The following is a 23,357-nucleotide window of genomic DNA, read 5'->3' as shown; positions in this document are numbered from 1 at the left end:
GGCGGCGGCAGGGAGGGGGACGGGGGTGGTGGAGGACGCTCCGCGGCGCCGCTGCCATGGGGAAGTCGGATTTCCTCAGTCCGAAGGCTATCGCCAACCGCATCAAGTCCAAGGGGCTGCAGAAGTTGCGCTGGTACTGTCAGATGTGCCAGAAGCAGTGCCGGGATGAGGTAAGGCCGCTCCCGTGGTGGCTGGGCCTGTGGCGGGTGAGGGCAGCGGGACCCGGTCGCTCCCTGAGAGGGACGCGGCGGGCCCCAGTTCCTTGGCGGGGGGGAGCTTGCGGCCTTTCCTGAGGGGGCATGGTGGTGCTCGGTCCCTGGGGGGAGCTGGGGACTCTCCCTGAGCGGCAGGGTGAGCTCCGACCCCCTTGTGGGAGAGTCCGGTCCCCTTGAAGAGGGTGGCTCTCCTGGAGATGCAGAGAGGGGGTCAGATCCCCGCCTTTGGGGTCCTCAGTCCCGCTGTGGGGGCTCCGAGCTCTCTTGTGAGCGTCCCTACTGCAATTGAGGGGACACGGTGGGGTTACCCATGTAGAAGGCCCTAATCTTCTTGTGGAGGTTGCGATTCCTTTAGGGGGTGTGGAGCCTCATAACCTTCTTGTGGGTTCCTCAGTCCCCTTGCCAGGGAGTACAGGGCTCGCTCAGATTCCCCTTGTAACTGTCCCCAGTCTCCTTGTGGGGGTTCTGAATCCGTCTGGGGTGCGATCCTTCTAGGGAGCATCCTGGCCTCACTTGCTGGGTGTGCAGGACCCCCAGTTCTTTATAGGGGAGCTTTGGAGAGGGCCCTTATTGTCCTTTGGGGGTCCCCAGTCCCTCTTATATGGACTACAGTCCCTGTGGGGACAGACTGGTGGGACCCTGAGGGTTCCCGATTGCTGTGGCTGGGGCAATCCCTTTGGGATCCTCCATGGGAGAAGTCCTCATCCACTCTGGAGAAAGTGTGTTGGCCCTGATGCATCTCTGGGGATATTCAGTGCCCTGCAGTGACTTGTCAACCCAGGGTTTAGCACAGAGCCCAGGGTGGCCCCAAACACACTCGAGGGGTGATTCCTTTATACATGCCTTGAGAGGTCAATGGGGTTAAGAATTAGGGGGCTCCCATCCACCTTGAAGGGAGTTGAGGGTAGCCATGATTTCTGTTGGGATTGGGGTAGGTGCAGTGATGTGCCCAAGGGGTTGCATGTCTGGAGCACTGTGAGGTCTCTTTTTGTAGAAACATAGAATGGTTTATGTTGGAAGGGACCTTTAAAGGCCATCTAGTCCAACCCTCCTGCAATGAGCAGGGACATCTTCGACTAGATCAGGTTGCTCAGAGCCCTGTCCAGCCTGACCTTGGATGTTTCCAAGGATGGGGCATCTACCACCTCTCTGGGCAGCCTGGGCCAGGGTTTTACTACCCTCATCATAAAAAAATTCTTCCTTATATTTAGTCCTAATCTACCTTCTTTTAGTTTAAAATCACTACCCCTTGTTCTGTTACTACAGATCCTACTAAAAAGTGTTTCTTATAAGCCCCCTTTAAGTACTGGAAGGCTGCTATAAACTCTCCCTGGAGCCTTCTCTTGTCCAGGCTGAACATGCCAGCTTTCTCAGCCTTTCCTCACAGGAGAGGTGTTCCATCCCTCTGATCATTTTTGTGGTCTCCTCTGGACCTGCTTCAACAGGTCCATGTCTTTGCTGTGCTGAGGGCTCCTTGCTGCTGATTCTGGGTCAGTTTCTTCCCTTCTCCAGTTATGAAGAGATGCTTTTTCTCTGCAGTTTCCCCTTCTTTTTTTCTCTTGTCTATTTACTTGGACCCAGATGCCTGAGGGATGTGAGTGTCCTCTTCATCCCGATTTCCACCACAGTTGTGCTCCAAAAGTACCTCCACTTGGGCTAACTGTGCTTTTAGCTTTCCATTCTCCGTGAATGGCCTCTTTAACATGCCTTAGAGAAGTAAAGAATCTTGTGGTTGTTTAATTGTCTTGTTCTTCAGCTGTTTCTGCCCCCCTCTCCCTTTCACCCAAGAAGCTCAAATCCTATTAACTTCCTAGTGACTACAAGCAAAAAAGCTTCACTGCGTTACAACCAGATCTTTTTCTAAGGAGGGGATGAGGCTCCCATGCAGTGAAATTTGCTGTAGATTTAATCATATTGTGATGAAAGAGCATTATATTAGGAAAAAAAAAAAAAGGATATGGTCAAATACCCTATGTCTGGGTGCTTTTTGGGGAGCTCTGATGATAGCCCTGTGCCAGAGGTGGCCAAACTATCACAGTCCATAGCTTGAGTGTTCCCAGGACACTGTTCCCTCCTTACACACGTTTGCATCAGTATAGACCCGGTAGGGAGCCAGCAGACATTTTCAGTGCTCTCACACAAGCACCTGGATGGTCCGGGGTGGGCCTGGGTGATGCCGTGTCTGTTCCATTCCACAGGGTATGCGGAGGACTGCTGAAACGTCCTGTCTTGTAACCCCTTCCACAGTTTGTCTTAAGGCTGTTGGCTTTGAGGAGAGCTTTGTTTCCAGGAGGAACAACCATCCCGTGTAGGCTATGGCTGAGTTAAGGTCTTTTCTGGGAGCTTCCAAGAAATTTCACTTCTAAAACATTATTCTTAATACCCTTCAGCTGCATGAGTGTTGCAAATTGAGACGAAGACAGACAAAGTATTTATTTTTGTTTTATAGAATGGCTTCAAATGTCATTGCATGTCTGAGTCCCACCAGAGGCAATTGTTGCTGGCTTCTGAAAATCCTCAGCAATTCATGGATTACTTTTCTGAGTAAGTTTGCTATATATTCTTACCCAGGTCTTCATTCCTGCGTCACCTCTGTGCAGCCATACCTCTAAGGCCTGGTCATGTCCCACTGAAGACACTTTAATTCTGATACATTTTGGTGTCAGCAGCTTCTTTTTAATTGCAGTTTGAAAATTCAGGCAATGTCACTTTTGAAAGTGTGTAAGAGGTTTCACGGAGCCATGAGATTTAATCAGACTTGGCAGTTTTATCCTGTGTCTGAGTTCTGTTTTAGGTCGCTCTGTGTTACAAAGTACGTCACTGTTCTGCCCCAGCTGAGGCACTGCCACACAAGCAGAGTTACAAAGGGCTGAAAGAACCATTACAGAGAGATAACCCATCGGGGTGTGACTGGTGTCCCACAGTTTCCCCCAGTCCTTTGTCCAGCTGACCTACATGACAGCTGGGTTGACTGGAGCTGTCTTCAGCACGAGTCTGAAGCGAGGCTTTATGCTCAAGCCCTTGAGTTAGCGGTGAGATGAGTGATCAATCTGCCCTGCTGCCCTTTGTCCTGCCGTGTGTTTTGTGTCAGTCAACCTGGGAAGATACCTGGTAACGAAATACCAGCAATTAGTGGGAAGTGTTTGGATTTCATTCTTTCTATTGTATCCATTTAAAAAGGGTCTTACCCTTCTGAAGTTGTAACTTGTATGTGCGGGTACCATGTTGTATTTGTTTGTGCCTATGTACTGCGTTTAATGCTGTGTTACTGAAAAAGGGAAATGAGTGTCTGAATTTCATTACGCTCAGTTCAAAAGAATGCTCGTTTCATACTGCAGATATGTCATTGTTAATGAAAATAGAAAATTGCTTTGTAATTGTTTAAAGTTTTACTAAAATATTTTCTTTTTATCCCCTGAGGGAGTTCCGAAATGATTTCCTAGAACTACTCAGGAGGCGATTTGGTAAATATTTTACTGTTTGTTTGCTTGTTTGTTTGTTTTTACTGTCTTTTATTAGTTCAGTGCAAGAAGTTTTGCTTGCTTTCTCCTAGGTCCCATATTTATATTTAATAATAATAATTCTGTATTTCAGGAACAAAAAGAGTGCACAATAATATTGTGTACAATGAATATATCAGCCATCGGGAGCACATCCACATGAATGCCACACAGTGGGAGACACTGACTGATTTTACTAAATGGCTGGGGAGAGAAGGTAAACATAGTTGCTCAGGGTTGGGAAGTTTTAAAATTATTGGGTAATTGCGGTGGTGATAAGTGATCAGTAAACATTTATGTTAGTTCTCCCATTTCCTTTTTCTTTCTTCCTCTCCTGTCCTGTATATATATATTACCAGATGTCCAAACATATTTCTGTGCTAAGCATTAGGAATTTGCTTATGAAAAATGTCAGAAGTCTGGGATAAACGCGTCAGTCATGAACCTTTCCTTGTTTCATCTGTTGGTCTGTATTTACTGGAGGTATTGCTAGATTCTAAATCAACTTCCAACAGTTGCCATTTAAAAATTGAAGGCTGTGGTAGAACACTACTTATGACCACAGAATCCTTACGTATTTAAGGTGACAAGAAGCGAGCAGTTTTCATTCCTGGCCTAGTGAAAGGGTTAAAGCTTGAGATCTTCAGTTTTGTGTTGAGCGGGAGGAAGGGAGATTAAATGGCCCTGTGGTATGACAGAAAGTTTACTTTGGCTCCAGTTGCCTGTGTCCTACAGGATACGTTCATGAGTCATATAGTGCTTGAAATGTCGCTCTAGCAAGAGTTAGTAACAATAGCGTAGCATAGTAACATTTCCTTTGGTATGATGCTGTTAGTCTGTATTGTTTATATATGTTAGATTTCTGTTTTCTTCCTTGTTAAAACAGTGGGAAGGAAACATTTTCTTCAACAGGGGAAAGTATTATAAAGCACTCCGCTGTATTATGTACTCTGGCCTATTTCCAAGTAGAACTGGCTAGCTGAAGGGCAGAAACAGATACTAAAGGTAATTCAATGTCGATTTTACCAGGCCAGTAAGGGGTACATTGTCTCTGGTAAAGTTTCTGCATTGTTACAGTGAACATGGACTGTGAAAATTACCTTAATATTTTCTTTGTCTCTTGCTTGCTTTTGTGAGTATTACTCTTAACTTTCTCTTGCATTGACTTTTTTAGGTCTTTGCAAGGTTGATGAGACTCCAAAGGGCTGGTATATTCAATATATTGATAGGGACCCAGAGACTATTCGCAGGCAACAAGAACAAGAGAGGAAGAAGAAACAGGACCTTGATGATGAAGAAAAAACTGCTAAATTCATTGAACAGCAAGTCAGAAGAGGTTTGGAGGGGAAAGAACTGGTGAGAAAAATTGCACAGCGTGTCAAGCTTTAGCTCAAAACTCCTCTTGGTTAAGTTAATGGTGAATTTGATGTTGCTGGGATCCTTGCAGCGCTATTTCCTTTGCAGTCAATTAGAAGGTGATGAGAAAGCTTCATGCTTCAGGTTACAAGCTCATCAGCGTTCAAACTGGGGAACGGTGGGCATATTTGGCTGCATTGTTGTTCTTTTCTAAGCCACAGGGAATAGTATTCTCCCAGGTATTTCTGGTAGCAGCCATGAGTAACTTGTTTCTGTTGAAATTGCAACTTGTTACAGTTCTTTGAGTAACCAACTTGCTGGTGGTTTTTACAGCTGGTGAATATCAAGGTCCTCTATGGAATCACGGGTTAAAAAAAAAAAAAAAAAAAAAAAAAGCAGAGGTTTTGGCTCCTTTTAGATTTGATGGGATTTTGAAATCTACTAGAATTGTATCCTGTGGCCCTAGTGTGTGATCCTGGCCATTTCAGACTTGGATTTAGACTGTCCTCCTCCATACCTGAATCACCACATCAGTTCACTTATTTTCTGGATTTTCTGCTCTACAGTTATCTTAGATTATATCCTGCTCTGGAGGAAAACTTGGAGTTACGTTGTACATGGCTTACTTTAGTACTGAAGGAATAATTATTGCTCTTCAGGTGATTGGTGATTTAAAAATCACTCTTGAATTTAAGAGAGGAGAGTAAATACAGTAACCAGTGTGATGTGTCTTCATTTATGGTATTTCACAACTTTCAGGGCTGCAGATAACAAGTACCTTGTACTGTGGGGGGACTGAGGTAAATAACCGAGGCGGGAGCAACTGACATAATCAAATCTGCACACTGAAAAGCTTTATTTTGATGGTGCTGTTGTGGTATTTGGGATCTGTTTGTTTGGAATCATTCCATGACTTCCATACACGTTGTTGCCTGGGACTGGAACCTCCCATTTGATCCTGGATATTGATAGGTACATTTAAATGCTGTTGTAAACAATTACCTTTTTTTTTAATTTAAAACTAATTGAAATTTAAATGGTCTGAGCCTTCGGTTCTAAAAATTTGGAAGGATTCCAGAATTTCCTTCCTTAGGTTGTCGGTCTGTCCAGAAGCCAGTCTAATCACGCTGGTTCAAACAGAAAACTGCTGCAGAAAGGCCACTTCCCTTTCATGCCGTAATCAGGCAAGTTTAGGCAGCATCTCTGCAGAGAGTGTTAATTAGAGAATTTTGCACAGGAGCCTGTAATGAGATAATGTTTTCAATTTATAATCTTCTATGAATTAAGCCAGGTTGAATATTACAGTTTCTTGTAATAACCTCGCAGTAGTCTGTAAAACTGAGCTAATCAGCGATCACCAAAAAATGATATCTTGGCTCAGTTTTTTTGTTTGACTCTTGAAATGTGTTCTGTGTTCTCTTGGCAGGAAAAGCCAGTCTATACTGAGCTGAACAGAGAAAATGAAGAAGAAAAAGGTAACCAGATTTTGATACACATAGTTTTCTAGAACCTACTGAAGCTGATTCTGTGACTAAAACGAGATGAGCTCTGAGGCTTGCTCAGTGCTTCATAAAGTGCTTTGAGATCAGTTATAAAGAGCACTGGAATATGGAAATACAGAGTATTCTTTCTCATAAAGTTTAAAGTAATCTATTTTAAAAGCTGAACCAAAACATAGATTAGTAAATATTTTCAAATGTATGATCTTTTCCATTTGCAGATTTTTAAAATTGTAACAGCCTTCAATGGAGTTATTTTTAAAGATAGAAATAGAGTAATGTCTTTTTATTTTTTAGTTACATTTAATTTAAACAAAGGAGCAAGTACTTCAATAGCAGCATCTTCTAAAACAAGGTGAGAAAAGAATTTAAGGGCAACCCTTACTGTTGCAAAGCACTTATATGACAATATATTTGTATGGACAGGAAGATGTATCTTGTCCTGAAATATTTGGAGTCTAATTTCTCATCCTGTCATGTTATTCAGGAGGGGATACCAGGTGACTTCATGGTTCCTTTAGAATTTAAAATGGATGAATGGGTATATCTTAAATGTGTGCTGTGAGAAGCCTTCTTGGATTCTCTGTGATTCGTGGCAGATGTCCATAAAGTAACAGGCAGTTAGAGGTTCCTCTGAGAAGATACTGTTACGTGAAAGCATGGATGAGGGTTCCAGTCAGAGCATTTCAAGTGAATGCCATCTAGTCCCAGCTGCCTTCTATGAACGAGTGTTCATGACTTGTTAATTTTGGTTCCTAAAAGCTTTGATTGCCTTGTCTAATGGGAGGTAATGCTTTCTCTGATCATCATTTAAGAAACTGAATATACCTGATGTAAATCTTTCTAAAGCTCATGGATTTAATTGTCATCATATAACCATGAGCAACGCAGGACAAAAGGGATCAATAATGCAAACGATACTGACTTATGGCAGTCTTTGAAACTGTTTGATGAGCAGTACATCTTTTCATGTGAGGCAATATTGTAATTAAATATATTGCAGGTAAAACAAAAGCTTTCCTCTCATCACAAGTTCAGCTCTTAGATAAGGTATCTGATGGGAGATATGCCAGGCAGAAAATGAGACGATAAAGTAGTTCTGTACAATAATACAGATTTCAGGCATTGAGGAAAACTTGTAAATTATCCTCAAGCATTGAGTTGTGCCTAAGATGAGTCTGAAACTTAATTCAGACTCTCACTTGTATAGTTTCAGTGAGGAATCCTTAAGGTATTTGGTAAAGTTTGGCTGAATGTGAAGCCATATGTCAAGCAGTCTAATTTTTTCATAGCATATGGGAGATACTTGCCTGTAAACTTTGTAATGGTAGTGTACAAGCAAAATTAAGATACCCACTTCATGGTAAAGTGACTGGACGGTGGTTTATGTGTCGCTGGTGATACAGGAATCTCTTCAGACTCATACATGGACACCACTTTCCTGTGTCAGTGTAAACGTGTTCTGCAGCTGTTGGCTGCTGCTGAGGATCAGTTGAGTTCAACCTGCTGTCCGGTGCCCCAGCACAGCGTGCAGTAGCACTTCCTGGCTTGCCGTCTTCTATGCTCAAGCACAAGCTACAGAAGCCTGGCACTTGTATTTCCTGAGCAGGGTGCAGCACTAGGACCAGGAGATCGTAGGTAGTGGGTGGTAGAGTTTTGAGGGCATGGGGGTGCTGGTAGCTGGGTACAGAGATGGAGTTGGAGCCTTGCTGAAAAGGGGAGTGAGAGGGGAGATGTGCCTTCCCTTGACACTGTGTGGCAGACGTGAAGCTAGGAGTCACCACTGCTGTTGCGGGCATGGCTTCTGATGCTGACCGTCCTTGAGCAAGCTGGGAGCCCTGGGCTTCCTTTTTTCCCTCAAGAACTTACATCCTCAAATCCCTGCTTAACTCACTCAGTGGACAAGTGAGATTAGAATTACTTCTAATTAAGGAACGAGCAGAAGCTACTATCAAGGTCGCTGACTCCTGTCTGCAGTACTGCAAGTGTACCAGTGTCCAGCCCTGTCTGCACATTGATCAGCCTCCACTGTACACAGTTAGGGTCTCCCCAGCGCTATAATCCCAAAGGAAGATCCTTCAAAACCTATTTGCTCTGATGGTTCGGATCTTGTCTGTAATTTCCCAGGTAAATGTAGTCAGTTTATACCAGTTGCTCTCATGTTGGTGTGCGTGTTTAACATTAATAGTTCTTTTTCTCCCTGGTGTCTGCTTTCTCAGACAATATGTAGAGAACACTTTTAGCATCTCAGCCTTCACTGTGCTGTACAGGCAGGCCTGCACGGTGCCGGCCTCCTCTCCCCATTCCCCTGATCTGCTGAATATCCCTTCCTTGTCCATGTTCTAGTCTCAGCTAATCTTGAACAGGGGAGCTGCTCAAATTTGTGCATGCTGCAAATGAAATGTCACCATGGCTTATCCAAGGTGCTAATGCTTGTCTGTCCTGATGCTTCCTAGGGTTGCGCTTGACGCTTTCGTGACTGGTCTGCACTGGTAGCTGTCATCTGTGATTATAGCCAGACCCCTTTCTGGTTTTGTTGTTCTTAAACAGCTCCCAGTAGATATAAGGTAATCAGAGTAAACTTTTCCAAAGTATGTGAGCTTGCATAACGTGCTGTTGAATTTTGTGTTTTTTAAAGCATGATTTTCAAGATCAACCAGTCCATTCTGGTGTCCTCCATATTGATGGAACACCCTAAGAGTGTTGATGGTCTCTCACTCTTTGCCCCAGGGTTCGTAATTAATATGTGAAATAAGATTTTAGTATTGACACCCAGGAATCCCTTAGTAACCTCGCAGCTAGATACTTTTTCCTTCTTAAATATAGGCACTGCAGTTGTTATGTTTTAATTGTATTTTACCCTTTGTAAGATGTTATTTTAAGTACTTGCAATTTGCTTTGTGATTTAATGTGCTATTTCTTCTAGAGCTGTGCTGTGGAGATTATCCAGGCTTCCTCAGAAATACAGTTTTTCTCTCAGTTTTGCTTCTGCTGCCTTTTCTGTACCTTCACTCACATTACGTATCTTCCCTGTGCTAGTATATCGCAACATCCTCTCCACAGGCAGAACATCACATGCAATTTGTTGTGAGGCCGTGTCAATATTACCTTACTGTTGATCTCACAGCAGCCTACTTCATCTTTCTGGATGAGAGAACACCAACATTCTTTTACTGCATTCAAAGGTCTTTTATAAAAATGGCTTAACCTGAGGTGCCTTTAGGCAGTCCTCACTTTACCTAGATGTTCCCTGATATGTAACTCTTCGTGCTGGTTGCTCTTTTCTTTCGTAACTTTCATAGGCTGCTGCCTCTTCTGAATATGATTTTGAAGGTGGTGTTTATTTGCTGGGTGTGGAGACCTTTTCTGCAGATTCCCATGTGTTTTCCTTCCAGACAGAGATAGGTTAAGTATCTCTGTCTGGAAGGAGTTCTAGACATCTACCATGTTTGAGAGTTGCTCTGTCCAGGTGGCTTCTCTAAAGCCACAAGTTTGCCCTTTTGATTTTGAAAACTTTATTTGCAGACCTGCTCTTATCTTCTCCATTGATCTCAAGTCCCCGACCAACCCTTTGCTTTTCCACTGGTGCGCTGATTGTTAGGTTGTTTTCATTCTGCTGGACTGCTAGCAGCAAACGTCAGCGGACGTGGAGTTTACACCTCACGGAGATCAGTTCTAGGTGCCAAAAGCAGTCCTAGAGAAGGAGGCATGCAGGGTCTGTGGACTTGCACAACTGAAATTAAATAGATCAGCAGGCCTTTTTGCAGAATCAGTTCTTCAAATGCATCTTGGTAGAGGAAACGATGTAAGGTCTGCTGTGAAAACATCATCTTGCTCTTCCAGCAGTGTCCTTGGACCGAATGCACTGAAGATGGTGGAGGGGGCAGTTAAAAGGAAAGAATCAGCTCATAGCTCTGGTCAGTCCAAAGAGAAAAAGAAGAAATCTGCACTGGATGAGATTATGGAGGTAATGATCATGCAGGATCTGTGTCTTTGTAATCCCATGCCTGTGGCAATGTCCGCTCTACCAGGGCATCCCTTTGAAGTGACCTCAGACCTTCAGTTCATGTGGAATTCAGACTTTCGTATCTTATCAGGCAGAATGATTTCACTTCCCCATTAAAACTGGTTTCTGCTGCTCATCTTTGCCTATTCCCCAGACGACTGAGATGTAAAGGAATACAGATTTTGGAAGAGAAGAAAATATCTAGAAACACTTGACAAAAAACCAAATATAAATCTCCGTCATTTTATTGTGGATTCCTGGATCTCATCAGATTGATTTTTATACAGCAAACACACACTGACTTACGCTTATTTAGATTTAGATTTTTTATTTTCTTATATTCCCCACTTGGTGTGGGACTGGAGAATTGGTTCAGCTTTTCAAAGGCATGGGAAAGCTGCAGTGAAAGGAGGAAGTAAATGGTGATTATTTGTTGTTGTTCTGTAGCTTGAAGAGGAGAAGAAAAGGACATCTCGAAGAGACTACTGGTTGCAGCCTGTAAGTGTCTTAAAAATTATTATTATTATTATACCAAATACAACCAATTCTGCATCTCTAAATACACTGTTGGTTTGTGTAAAGATCCAAAAGCAGATTCCAAATTAAATTCACTCTTATTTTCCAAGCTGCAAAATGTGAAATATTGCAGTGTCTGGGAGGAATTGCTCTTCTGGTTGAGCATGATCTGCAGTCTGAAGCATCATATGCCTGATCTCAGATGGGGTGGAATTCTCTAATTAAAAAGTTGGTACTGTGAGTCTCTACAGGTCATGTTTAAATCATGATATTACTTACAGCCCTCTTCTTTCTGCATAGCAGTTGACTCGCACAGAGATGTAGGAGTCAGCATCAGCCTTTGAGCTGAGAGACCTCATCTCATCTGCTTTTTGGCTGGACTTGTAGATCAGGAAGTCCTGCCTTTGACCCATTATGGGCTGTCACATTATATCCTGAATTCAAGTGTAACTGTATTTGTAAAACAAGAGCGAAGTCTTGAGGGATGCTACTTTGAGGCAATAATTTGAGGATAAAGGCAAATTCCTGAAAGCCAAGTCCTTACCATTGTTGCTTTGTGTGCTGTGCTGTACAGTCTGGGGTTGGAGACAGAGCCACCTGAATGTGCGGTTAGTTTAGATTGTGTAGTTGTTTCTATATTTGGGCTTTTTTTTTTCTCCTTTCAAATATTCCAGGAAATCGTTGTAAAAATTGTAACAAAAAAGCTTGGAGAGAAGTATCACAAGAAGAAGGCAGTTGTTAAGGTAAGGTGTGCAAATAGAAGCATGTGGCATTGGCTCGGCTTTTCTGGTATTGTGGAAACATGGGGTTTTGTTTCGTTGTGCAAGTTGTTCAGCCCTAAGGCAACACTGGTAAGGGCTGTAACATTACCTTAACTGTAGCGGGACTCATTTTGGGCACGGAGTGAATCTCTGAATAGGTTTAATGTAATTTACTCTGATCCTTTCTTAAGCACTGTTTTGTTCTGCATTGTTGGTCCCTATTAACACATCCGTCTTGGAGAATAGTCACTTTGTCAATGTGATATGATCAAGAGCAGTGCGATTGCATTTTAATCTGAGACTGGTCAGTTTTGCACTGGCGTTTAAGCTGCAGGCTGCCTTTGAACAAGATCCCATTTGCGTACAAAATCTTCAGGCTGTAAGCCTTGCTCTGTTGTTTGGAAGTGTTTTCTTTTAGCCTCCGCCAATAAAATGATGTTGTACTAGGTAGTCCAAGGCTCAGCGGTCTCTGGCAAGAGTGCCAAAGGCAACACCCGGGTGCGTTTTGAATGATCAACGCAAGTGTGTAGAGCTTAAAATCACAGCTTTTTTGGTAGTCATCTGTGAGGGTTTATGAGTCCCAGTGTCTGCCTTTCTCTGAGCTCTGAATATGAGAGGTGGAACATGGTTTATGCTAGCTGGAAAAATGATCAGTGATATCAGGTTGGATATTAGGAAAAACTTCTTCACTGAAAGGGTTGTCAAACATTGGCACAGGCTGACCAGGGAGGCGGTTGAGTCTCCATCCCTGGAGGTATTTAAAAGAAGGGCAGACGTGGTGCTTGAGGATATGGTTTAGTGGTGGGCTTGGAGTGGTAGGTTAGCGGTTGGACTCGATGATCTTAAGGGTCTTTTCCAACCTTAACGATTCTACGATTCCATGATTCCATGATTTTGCCTCATTGAGGGGTACTATCCCAGTGGTCACTGCGTGGCCTCCAGCCAGCTCAGCCTCCCATGGGGGAAAGGAGCCTCTGATTTGCTCTCCATCTTTGACAGAATAGCTAAGATAGCTGACCTGAAGGTTGACAAAACTTTCAGGCAAGGCCAGCAAAATCAGTGGTCGACTAGGCCAGTCACTGATGGTCAAGAGGGGCCCTTTTAATCTAGCCTTAACTTCAGAGTGGTGCCAGTCAGCAGTTTGTGAAAGCTGGATGCCTTTAGGACAGCTCAGAAGTCCTTGCTGCTTTTGAAAAATGTAGAAGTGCAGACTTGTGGTCCTGAGTTGTTAATTTTGAAATGTAAAATTTAGAGAAAATTTTTTTATTTTTCTGACTGGCCTCTGCCTTTCGCAACAGGAAGTGATTGACAAATATACAGCAGTTGTGAAGATGATTGATTCTGGAGACAAACTGAAGCTGGATCAGACACACCTGGAAACTGTAATACCCGCACCAGGTATAGCTGTTTTGTTCGTTTTTCAGCTTAGCTGTTGCTGCAAAACTTAAATATAAGTTCTTTTAAACTATAATTCATCCACTTGAAAGTACCATAACAAAAGCCACCTTGCTCATGGGACAGCATTTCATAAGCTGCCCTGATCATTTACCAAATATCCTCTGGTTACTTTCTAGGGAATTATTACACTGCTTCTGCTTTGAGTCTTCACAGTCCCTTCTCGTAAGAATTAGATTCTTTTCTGAGAAGACAGAAGTGCTTTAGGAATCAGTTCATTTGATGAGATGAAAGCATCTCTCTTCAGCTGCCAGGAGGCATCTCTGGGAGCCCTACAGAGCCCTTGGTCATATTTATCCTGTGTCTTCCTTCCAAAGTCATGCCTCAAATAGCTGCGGGTACTTGGCAAAGCTTCCCTCATCTCCTGTCCGGTTCACTGGCCTTTTCTGGCTTGCCTACACTGATGTTTGTGTGTAGCATCTGACCGGTATCTCAGGGAACGGTCAGGGCAGCGGTAAGCAGAGCAGTGTCAGTGTAGGGGCAAACAGGGCGTAGGATTTTGGGATTCACAGTTTTTTCAGCAGACCTGATGCAGCTGAAGATCTGGTTGATGGTGTAGGTGAGTTCTGCTCACCCTTCTGCTGGGGTTGATGCCCTGAGGGGACTGCCTGTGTGAGACAGAATGCAGAAAGGAGGTACACTGAACCATTGACACAGGGAATGGGACGTGGGAAAAAGAGCTTTGGCTTCTTTCCTCATGTAGTTTCAGTGGCTTCTGCCTGTAGTGTCAGTGTAGCCTGGAGCAGTACACTTTGGTGCACTCTGGCAACAGGCAGGCTGTAAGGCAAAGCTGGGCGCTGCTTGCTGGAGCTGCTGGGAGAAGCCTTCCCTCCCCCAGCTGTCAGTGGAATTGAACACGACCCCATCAAAAGAAGTTGGGAGCCCTGCTGTGTAACTGTTTTCCTGTTTCTCGTTTCAGGCAAGAAAGTGATGGTGTTAAATGGTGGTTACAGGGGAAACGAAGGCATCTTGGAATCTATCAATGAAAAGAGGTTTTCAGCAACAATAATCATCGACTCTGTAAGTATCAAACATTGCAAGATCTCATTTGCATAGAGCACCTTTCATCTGTACGTAGGAGAGCTTTCATAAAGAAAGAAGGTACCATTAATCCTGTCTTACAGGTGGGATTTATGGTGTGCAAAATGCTGTGGTCACCCCCCACCTATTCCCAACCAGTAGGAAGACAGCCACATATTCCCCATTGCAGACTAATGCTGCACTGTTTGCCTTTAAAAAGATGCCAGGATGCTGAACTTAGCAAGTTTTGAACTTGAAAGAGACTTGAAAAATATTTTGTATGTTTATTTTGAACTATATATGCTGTACTGTCTTGTGGGAAGGTAAAAAACCGTGAACTATGCAAGGATGTGAATTTTCTCCTGCCTTTTTCAGACTGAACTTGGGGCTTTATGCGCTTCTTTGTTGTCCTGTTCACGGTTAACAATTATGGTTGGTTTTGGGCTTGGGTTTTTTTTATGTATCACCTTTCTCTGGGCTAAAATTAGGCCATATCCTTATTTCTGTGTGGCTACTTCTTTGTTCCCCTCTGCAAAACCAATCTTTAAACTCATTGATACAGCAGAGAGGATATTGGCTCAAAGTCAAATTTCTTAAGCACAGCTTGCAGGAGAGGGACCCTGTTAGGATCCTGTTCAAAGAAGGGCTGTAGAAACTCAGCCCATATTGGATTCTGGAGAATTTTCTTGAGAAGAGTCTGTGCAGATGTCCTGACCACAGAAGGAGTTTTGGTTGGAGCTAAAGATCATGATAACATTGGCCTTGGAAAGCAAAGGTAGTTTTTTCTCTAGTTCTGATGCTTGTAGGTGTTAAGATTTCCCCTCCCTGCATGAACTCTGAGCCTATAAATTAAAAATGCGTGAAACTACTCCTGGAAGCCAGTGAAGTCTGTGAGAATTTTCTTACTGATCATAGGATGATCAGGATTTTAATACATAAGTTTGTATTCAGAATTCAATTTTTACTGCACAGTGTTCACAGTGAATTAATTCAAAACAGCTGCTTACGTTTGCCTCAAAATCACAAGGACTTTAACTAGCACAAAAGGTGTCCTGAAAGCAAAAAGATTTCTGGGACAGTGTTGAAGCCCTGTCACATTCTCTTGTTAGTTTGAAAACAATGAAACAGAAGCCATTGTATCATGAGCAACTCCCAAACCTGCAGTTTTTTGGATGCATTCTGCTGTGCATCCCCTGGACAGCCTCCGGGGTGCAGTTACACGTGGCCTTTGGGCAGAGCACTACAAGAGAAGCATAGTCGTTGTGCTTTTACAGCCTGCAGCACTGTGTAAAAGCGCTCATGCCTGTGATTTCCAGTGCTATTGCCTTTGGTTGTGCTTCTTGAAAAATGTCTAAATGGCGAGATTTCATACAGCCCCTTTAGCTATCTTACTTTAAGCTCCCTATTGGGAATTCAACAAACAAACAAATTTATATTTTGACCTTATTTCTTCTACTGTGTTATTCTTCAGGGACCTTTAAAAGGACGCCGAGTTGAAGATATCCAGTACGAAGACATTTCCAAACTCGCCTGAGGCATTAATCGGGGATCAGAGAAGATTTTGGTTCCTAAAAACATCTTTCTGGCATCTTGCAGGCAGACACAAGACTCTACTGTGTCAGGGTTTTAATTGTGTGTGTGTGTATGTATTTATAATGTATATAGAAATTAACCACAAGAGAACTGGGTTTATTTAAAGATCACTATGGATTTGTTACATAAAATGTTTGTGGAAATCTTATCAGTGGAAATATTTCATCTGATTCTATATCAAAGTTATGTTATAATCTTTGGTTCGATTTTCTTTTGTGAAATGTAGCAGGCAGCTGCGAGCTGGAGTATTTTATTTACTGAAGAACGTTAGCAGTTCCGTAAGAGAGAGAATTACCTACAAATAGCTGCTTGAGGCAGGCAGTGTGTGTAGGAGCCAGTGGAGTTTAAACAACACACTTCTCAATCCACAGCCAAAATTGAGGCTGCAGGAACAAGGGAAGGGATTAAGAAGGTAACAGTGCTGCAAGGGATTATTTTCCTGGATGTTGTAAGGATGATCTGGTTTATTAAGTGCTGTCACCAACTCGTTTTTGGTTAGCACATCAGCGGTGGTAGAATGTGAGTCATCACTCCTCCATCATCTTGTTTGTCAGGGTTCCTAATTATATTAATATGCAATTTATCTTCATATGGACTCCAAGATGGATGTTACTTGTGGGGTTTCTAGGCTGCTGACCAAAGCTGTTTTGGTTTTCCAGAGCCTTTTCCGTTGTTCGTGCTTCCATTGTTGCTCTGCTACGTGAGTAACATTACTTATGCTAAATGACGTAACATTACTTTTTAATTTTTCTTTTTAAAAATGCCACATTTTGTACAACCTTTAATTTCTAAGGCAGTTCAGGAATAAACATAAAACCTTTCTTAGGTCGGTGTATTTCTTATCGGCTTTTTAAACGTGTGAGGTGTCGGTTGGTTTATATCCACCTAAGAACACAGTGAAGTGCCCAGCTGGGGCGCTGCCTGATTTGTGTAAACGAGAGGTGCACGTCCCAGGCAGAATGCAAACCTGGTGGCCCAGTCTGCCCCTGGCTGGGTTGTGCGTCTCGAACCTGACGGAAAGAAAACCCCCGTACCCTTCAGAGGAGATCTCAGCTGAGGGCTGAAGAGGGCAGGACGCTGTCAGGATGCGCATGCCGGTTGGGTTGCAGTTTAAATATTCAAGGTCGCTAGAGGCAAAAGCCACTGTTCCTTGTCCCTTTCCTTGCCTCAGAGGTTCCCTGTCTTGTTGATTTCTGGTTTCCAGGGGACCCCTGCAGGAAAACTGAAAGACTGCAGAGGTTTAGTGAAGCAGCTGCTGTCTGGAGTAGCCTGGGATAACCTCACGCAGGACATCAAATGGCTCTCCGGGGGGCCAGGCATACATGCAAGGCAGAGTCAAGCAGTAATGCAGTATCTAAAGAATGGAGAACTATGAGGAAGGGAAGTGGAGACAGAAGACTCACTTGTCTAAGTTCAGGCTCCTTGTGCAACCTGGATTGTGTAAACAGCTCTGCCCTTTCTCAAAGAGCAGGTACTGAGTGAGAAGAAGTGTGTAGGAGAGTAATGAGGATAAGTGAAAGAATAGAACAGCTTCTGTATCACTGAAAATAATTGCACGTAAAATTCTGGACCCTGAAAAGTTAAAGTGAGTATAATACATGTGTTAAGTTGCAAATTCTGTGGACATGAACAGAGAATGATTATTCACTGCTTGTATTCACATACAAGCTGGGAAACGGACAGTACAATTACTGATTTGGGGGTTTAAAAATACTTGACAGGTTTTTCTTCCCCCCGCAGGGCCTAGTTGAACTGGGGATCTCACTGCTGCAGGATGTTGTGGAGGCCAAAGCTAATAAATTATTCCAAAGAAGCAATGAATGCTTTGTAGGGAAGTTGCTTGCCCTTCCAAGAGTTTGAAGAGGCGCTTAGAACTCATTAATCCTCTCAATGCTGACACCATGGCTGCAAGAGCGATCATGTACCAGCCTGTAGTTCATAAGTGATGGAAACTAAAGTTCAGAACAGCAAGGAGATTACTTGAGTCCCCTTCCTAGATTGGGAGGCTGCTAAGAAACTGGCCAACATCTTTTTCCTAAGGTTGCCTGAAAGCAGAGTTTTAAACCTGACTCCGGGTATGTACACATGTATACTTGTTTCACTGCTGATCTCATCAGCTGTTGAATACTGTTGAAGTGTAAGGCATCTTCCAGGAGCTGATCCCACTGGGTGGGAAGTGTTTAGTACTGATGGTGAATTCTATGTAGTCTGAATTTTTCCTGCTTTCCCGGATTTGTATCTGGGTGTGAACTCCACTGTGACGTTGAAATTTTCACGGGAATAGGCTGGAGGATGACTCAGGCTCATCTAATTAATTTTCCTGCAGTGTGGCAGCATCAGCTATTTCAAGGACATCCGTCACCATTGGTTAACCCATCCTTAAAGACTGGAGGCTCCTCACGATATCCGTTCCAGAGCCTGTGTTCCTTTTCTGTTAAATTTCCTTTACGTCTAATGCACATCCTCCAGGCTAGGCTTAAAAGACCCATTGCTTTTTGCCCACTCCAGCAGTATGTGCACTTAGGTTTTCCCAGCAGTCTGAAAATGCAAAAGTGTAATATTAAATCTGGTCACGTGTGTTACCCAGGCTGCAGGAGCCACAATGCTGGTACGAGTCTGCTGTGAAATGTATGTTACAGAACAGTTGAAAGTTTTGATGGGGTTTAATATCCACTAAGTCAGACACAGGAAACTGAAGATACCTACTACAACCCAGCATGTCACTTTATTACAGATTTCATTTTTTAACAGAAAAGGGTGTTACATTGCTTTAAAACATCATTTATAAAGCAAATGGTGGTGAAGTCACCTTTGGTCGGTCTGGCTTCGTCGGCTGACAGCTACTGTTTGGGCATGAAGGAGCAGATGATAAGAATTTTTTGTAAGAAACTGGTTTCGTGTTGGAGATTCAGGGTTTCTTCAGAAAGCTGTACAGGTGGGGGACGAGGTAATCTTTGTAGTGGCCGTCTATGAAACCTTTCCCGCTGTTGTGCACAAACCAGCACGGCACATCGGTCCCAAGCACGCGGTCTGTCCTGTAGTCCTTCTGCAATCCCCTGTGAGGAAGAGGCCACCCAAAGTGAATCATAGAATCATTAAGGCTGGAAAAGACCTCTAGGATTGTCAAGTCCAACCATCAACCCAACACCACCGTGCCTCCTAAACCACATCTACATGTGTTTTGAATAACCCCAGGGATGGCAACTCCCCCACCTCTCTGGGCAGCCTGTGCCAGGGCCTGACCACTCTGGCAGTGAAGACATTTTCCCTCACATCCAACCTAAACCTGCCCTGACGCAGCTTGAGGCCGTTTCCTCTCGTCCCATCACTGGTGACTTGGGAGCAGAGACCAGCCCCCCCCTCACTCCAGCCCCTCTCAGGCAGCTGCAGAGAGCGAGAAGGGCTCCCCTCAGCCCCCTCTTCTCCAGGCTAAACCCCCCCAGCTCCCTCAGCCGCCCCCCAGCACACTTGTGCTCCAGACCCTGCCCCAGCCCCGCTGCCCTTCTCTGGACACGCTCCAGCCCCTCCAGGGCCTTCTTGTCCCGAGGGGCCCAAACCTGAGCCCAGCATTCGAGGTGGGGCCTCCCCAGGGCCGAGCACAGGGGCCCCATCCCTGCCCGGCTCCTGCTGCCCACACCAGTGCTGACACAAGCCCGGGGGCTGGTGGCCTCCTTGGCCACCCGGGCACTGCTGGCTCATGCCCAGCCGGCTGTCAGCCAGCACCCCCAGGGCCTTCTCCCCCGGGCACTTCCCAGCCCCTCTGCCCCAGGCCTGGGGCGCTGCCTGGGGTTGGTGTGACCCAAGGGCAGGACCCGGCACTCGGCCTTGTTAAACCTCATACATTTGGCCTCCTCAGCCCAACGATCCAGCCTGTCCAGGGCCCTCTGCAGAGCCTCCCTGCCCTCCAGCAGATTGATATTCCTGCCCAATTTGGTGTCATCTGCAAAAGGCCATGGCGTGACATGTGGACAAGAAAACGTTGATAATTCTGCTCATTTATGGCGCTGCTCTGCCGAAGTGGTGAGGTGTGTGCCTTCCACCAGCACAGAATGGCAACAAACACAAAATGCAATGAATTTTACAGTTCTATGACCTCGTATGCCCTTTTGTGGGGGTCCCAGGCACTTTCACACAGCCTGTCAGATGCCGGGCAGGTGTTCGGACAGAACCGTTCATGCACAAATATGAAAGAACCCAACTTGACCCAAGTGTTTAGCCACCAGCTAAACCCAGATTATTAGCAGAGGGCAAACAGAGGGATATTTTCCCCCTGAGATTCTTGAAGGTTAACAAGCCTGCAGTCATTAAAAAGAAGTCAGATTTAGAAAGAGAGCAATAAAGCACATTATTCTTACCTGGTAACAGTGAACTTGTTTCCTTTCACTTCCATGGTGGCTTGTGGTTTCTCTGGAGCTTGCCCAGGTCTTTGGTGGTGGATATACACTTCTGGTTCAAATGCAAACTGACCTGATGAAAGAGAGGTTTAAAGCTCTTTGCATGTCCTAACCTTTGAGGCTTTCACGTAAGCTGCTGCCGGGCACTTTCGAAATATCAAACTAGCTGTAGCAGGCAAACCCCTCCTGCATGGATCACAGGGCACCATGTTTCCAGCACTGTCAGGTCACCCACACTGGGAGGGTAAAAAGCTCTGCTTCGAGGAAAGCAGACTGGAGTTGTGAAAAATATTTGGGAAAACAACCTCTGCTACTTAGGATTCCCACATCTTAACAGGAGCCTCAGGTGAGTCCAGGGCTTGGAGGGCTGATTTTCCCTATCAGCTGAGCCTTTGCTTTTGTTTTATACCATTGCGAGAAAGGGGCTGTTGTTCAGAGGGAGAGCTGAATTACAAGCTGTTTCGCAGAAGTCTTCTCAGAAAGGTTTGAGGGGTTTGTTTCAGTCTATTTTCAACCCGCAGCAGATTAGCCAGGCCAGGAAAGCGCCATCACAGTGTCACCAAGTCTAGTCAAGCCTGTTTTGAAAACACCCTCCCAAGCTGGGACGAGGAATAATCTCTTGGTCCCTGATGTTCATCAATGTCCTTGGGGCTTCCAGGACATTAAAGGAATCTCCCCCATTTTCTGTTTGAATAATTTTAACTCCTTCCCCACCAGGACACTGACACCAACTAAAAGTCACTCAAAGATTTAGCAAAACCCCTTCCTGGTGCCCCAGCATTCCCACCGCCCGCCCCGCCGCTGTTACCTATCAGCCCATGGGCTGCAGGAGAGAACTGGTTTTCAGGGGGAATGTAGATCCCGAGGAAGTCAACATTAACTGGGTGATTCTTCCACACACGGTGCAGCAAAACCATGAAGGACATCTCCTCACCCACGGTGATAGTTACGTTGCTTTCTTTCTTCACAGATATGAGAAGCCTAGCAGAGAGGAACCAAAGGAAGGACTCAGTTCAGCTGCCAGCACAAAAGCTCTCAGGTCCTATGAGATGCCCTCAGGCATCCAGAACAACCACACGGGGCTGAGATATGACAGAGGATCCATCAGAAACCCACAGCCTTGGGAGCGGCACCCAGGGGTCTGGCAGGACAGCGCCTAATAGGACAGACACTTTGTGTCCCTCTTGGAGCAAGGAAATCTTGCCCTACAGATTTAAGCTCTTGCTACAATGAATGGAGATTTTGGAAGTGATCCCATTGCCTAGGCAGGTGCCTAGTGCTGTAGGGTGTCCAACATGGCTGCTAGCTGTTAATCTGCAGGTGAAGGTCTCCTGGGTGTTGTGAGTCAGAAACCCTGAAGGTATCTCAGATAACATTAGGTGCTTGTGTTTAGGTAATTGAACCCTGGCCTTAGCCAATGCAATCAGCAGAAAGGAGAGCAATTCAGCTCTTTCTACGTGTGCCTGGTCCACTGAATTGCTCTCTTGGCCCTACTGCCCAATTTCGTTAGCTATAACGAGAGCTCAGACATCCAGCTAAGATTCACACGCCCATGTGTAGGCACCCTGTGGTCCGTTCCCCACCCGTGGCTGGCTCAGTCCAAAGCTGTGTTGCAGATGGGTTCCATAGGGCAGACAACAAATGCTCAGCGACTTACTGTTTCCGAATGATGTGCCCCGTGTCAGACCAGCTCAACGTGATGCCATAAGACCCATCTTTCAGCGTTATTGTTTCCGTGGTGATCTCCACTTTCAGGCCTTTGTTTTTGAAATAAAAACCGAATTTGCCAAAGTATGTGTTGAGTTTCTTATTCTCTGCTTTCTTGGCCCCGATGAGCTGCCCGTTGACCACAACTCCTGTGAAGAGCAGAGAAGCAGACGTTGCCTAAATCTTGGAGCACCACCTAGAGACTTGGAGTTCTGATCTCAGCAGGGAATACCTTGGGATCAGCAGAAACAGGGGCCCTCTGACCCCCTGTTTTTGTCACCTTGCCAGGCAAGAGAAGAGAATAATGAGTCACCTCCTGATAGTGCTGTTCACCCTTTAGCATATCTGGTGGGAATTGATGTGAAGTCTTGCTGGTAGCATGAGCTGATTCATAAGCCATTCGGTCCCTTGCTGTGTGTGAAAGGCATGGGGCGGATGGGCAGTGGAGGGCTGGTACCACATTTCCAGCCCAGCTTAACCTGCTTCCAAATGCTCATCACTTTTCACATATATTCCAGAACTTAAAGAAATGCTGATGGGAAAAGCCCTCTGAGAAGAGGCTGATTCCCTTTGATTCCTTTGGGAGTACAGTTACACATTTTTAATGCCTGCTACCAGGAATGCCTCCAGCTTTATTTATCTTCCACTTTCTTCTTTAAAAGTACAAATTAGCGAGGGGAATCCTCACCTACCATGGAGATTTCCTCACCTGTCCTGGCTCTTTTCTCAGTGTTTGGCCATCCTCACAGTGAAAATGTTTTTCCCAATAGCTCTCTCCTACTCAGAATTTCACCTGTTGCAACTTATTTCTGATACCCCTTGTCCTTGGAGATGTGTCAGAATCCACCTCTACCTTCGATTAGGTGGCTGTAGATAGCAACAAAATTCACTGTGGGTCTTCTTGTCTTAAGATTGACTAAACACAGCTGTCTCAGCCTCTCCCTACCTGTCCTGTGCTCCAGCTCCATAATCATCTTGGTGGCCACCACTGAATTTCATCCAGCTTGTGAACATCTTTCCTGTACTGGCAAGCCTCAAACTGGGCATAATACTCCAGATGTGGAGGGAAATAACCGCTTCCCTCAACCGCTGGCTATGCTCCTGTTAGCGTACAGGCTATGTAGGCATTTCCCCTGCTCCCTCTGAACACCTTTCAGAACTGAGAGAAGAAAAGTGTGTAATCCGTTTATTCCCTTACCAGTACCAGGATCAGAAACCAAGTTTAGGATCTTTCCAGGCTCTGAGTTGATATTGAAGCAGATGTTCCTTTGGCTCATGGGCAGGTGTATGGTGAAATGTGGGTCATTGTCAACTGAAACATAGAAAAGAAACAGG

At 44.7% G+C, this 23,357-nt stretch overlaps 2 protein-coding genes across 5 annotated transcripts in view; one reads left to right on the top strand and one right to left on the bottom strand.

Annotated features, from left to right (window-relative positions):
• Positions 1 to 5: 5 nt before the first annotated feature.
• On the top strand, positions 6 to 16,746 carry KIN (Kin17 DNA and RNA binding protein). Of its 4 annotated transcripts, none has more exons than XM_064442675.1 (14): positions 6 to 170; positions 2,665 to 2,759; positions 3,636 to 3,679; positions 3,810 to 3,932; positions 4,890 to 5,071; positions 6,498 to 6,546; positions 6,868 to 6,925; positions 10,417 to 10,537; positions 11,024 to 11,074; positions 11,767 to 11,835; positions 12,301 to 12,351; positions 13,152 to 13,251; positions 14,228 to 14,328; positions 15,800 to 16,746. In XM_064442675.1, exons 1-14 carry the CDS (start codon positions 57 to 59, stop codon positions 15,860 to 15,862), a joined length of 1,221 nt encoding a protein of 406 aa, XP_064298745.1. In that variant the 5' UTR covers positions 6 to 56; the 3' UTR covers positions 15,863 to 16,746. The 4 variants fall into 4 exon arrangements, with proteins under 4 accessions (XP_064298745.1, XP_064298737.1, XP_064298764.1 ...); XM_064442667.1 differs by having other exon boundaries at positions 10,414 to 10,537; XM_064442694.1 differs by lacking the exon at positions 12,301 to 12,351.
• A 1,881-nt stretch (positions 16,747 to 18,627) lies between these two features.
• Positions 18,628 to 23,357, bottom strand: part of ITIH2 (inter-alpha-trypsin inhibitor heavy chain 2) — a 29,041-nt gene continuing 24,311 nt past the window's right edge. Inside the window, exons 17-21 of the mRNA XM_064442657.1 lie at positions 23,221 to 23,334; positions 21,973 to 22,171; positions 21,124 to 21,296; positions 20,277 to 20,388; positions 18,628 to 18,977 (exon numbers count right to left, since the gene is read on the bottom strand). Of these exons, the coding sequence (XP_064298727.1) occupies positions 18,830 to 18,977; positions 20,277 to 20,388; positions 21,124 to 21,296; positions 21,973 to 22,171; positions 23,221 to 23,334 (746 nt within the window). The 3' untranslated portion in view covers positions 18,628 to 18,829. The remainder of the gene's footprint in view (positions 18,978 to 20,276; positions 20,389 to 21,123; positions 21,297 to 21,972; positions 22,172 to 23,220; positions 23,335 to 23,357) is intronic.

The sequence above is a fragment of the Phalacrocorax carbo genome, chromosome 1, assembly GCF_963921805.1.
Source record: "Phalacrocorax carbo chromosome 1, bPhaCar2.1, whole genome shotgun sequence".
NCBI lineage: Eukaryota > Metazoa > Chordata > Aves > Suliformes > Phalacrocoracidae > Phalacrocorax > Phalacrocorax carbo.
Note: the sequence above shows the minus strand (reverse complement) of the source record. Positions and strands in the feature narration are given on the sequence as shown.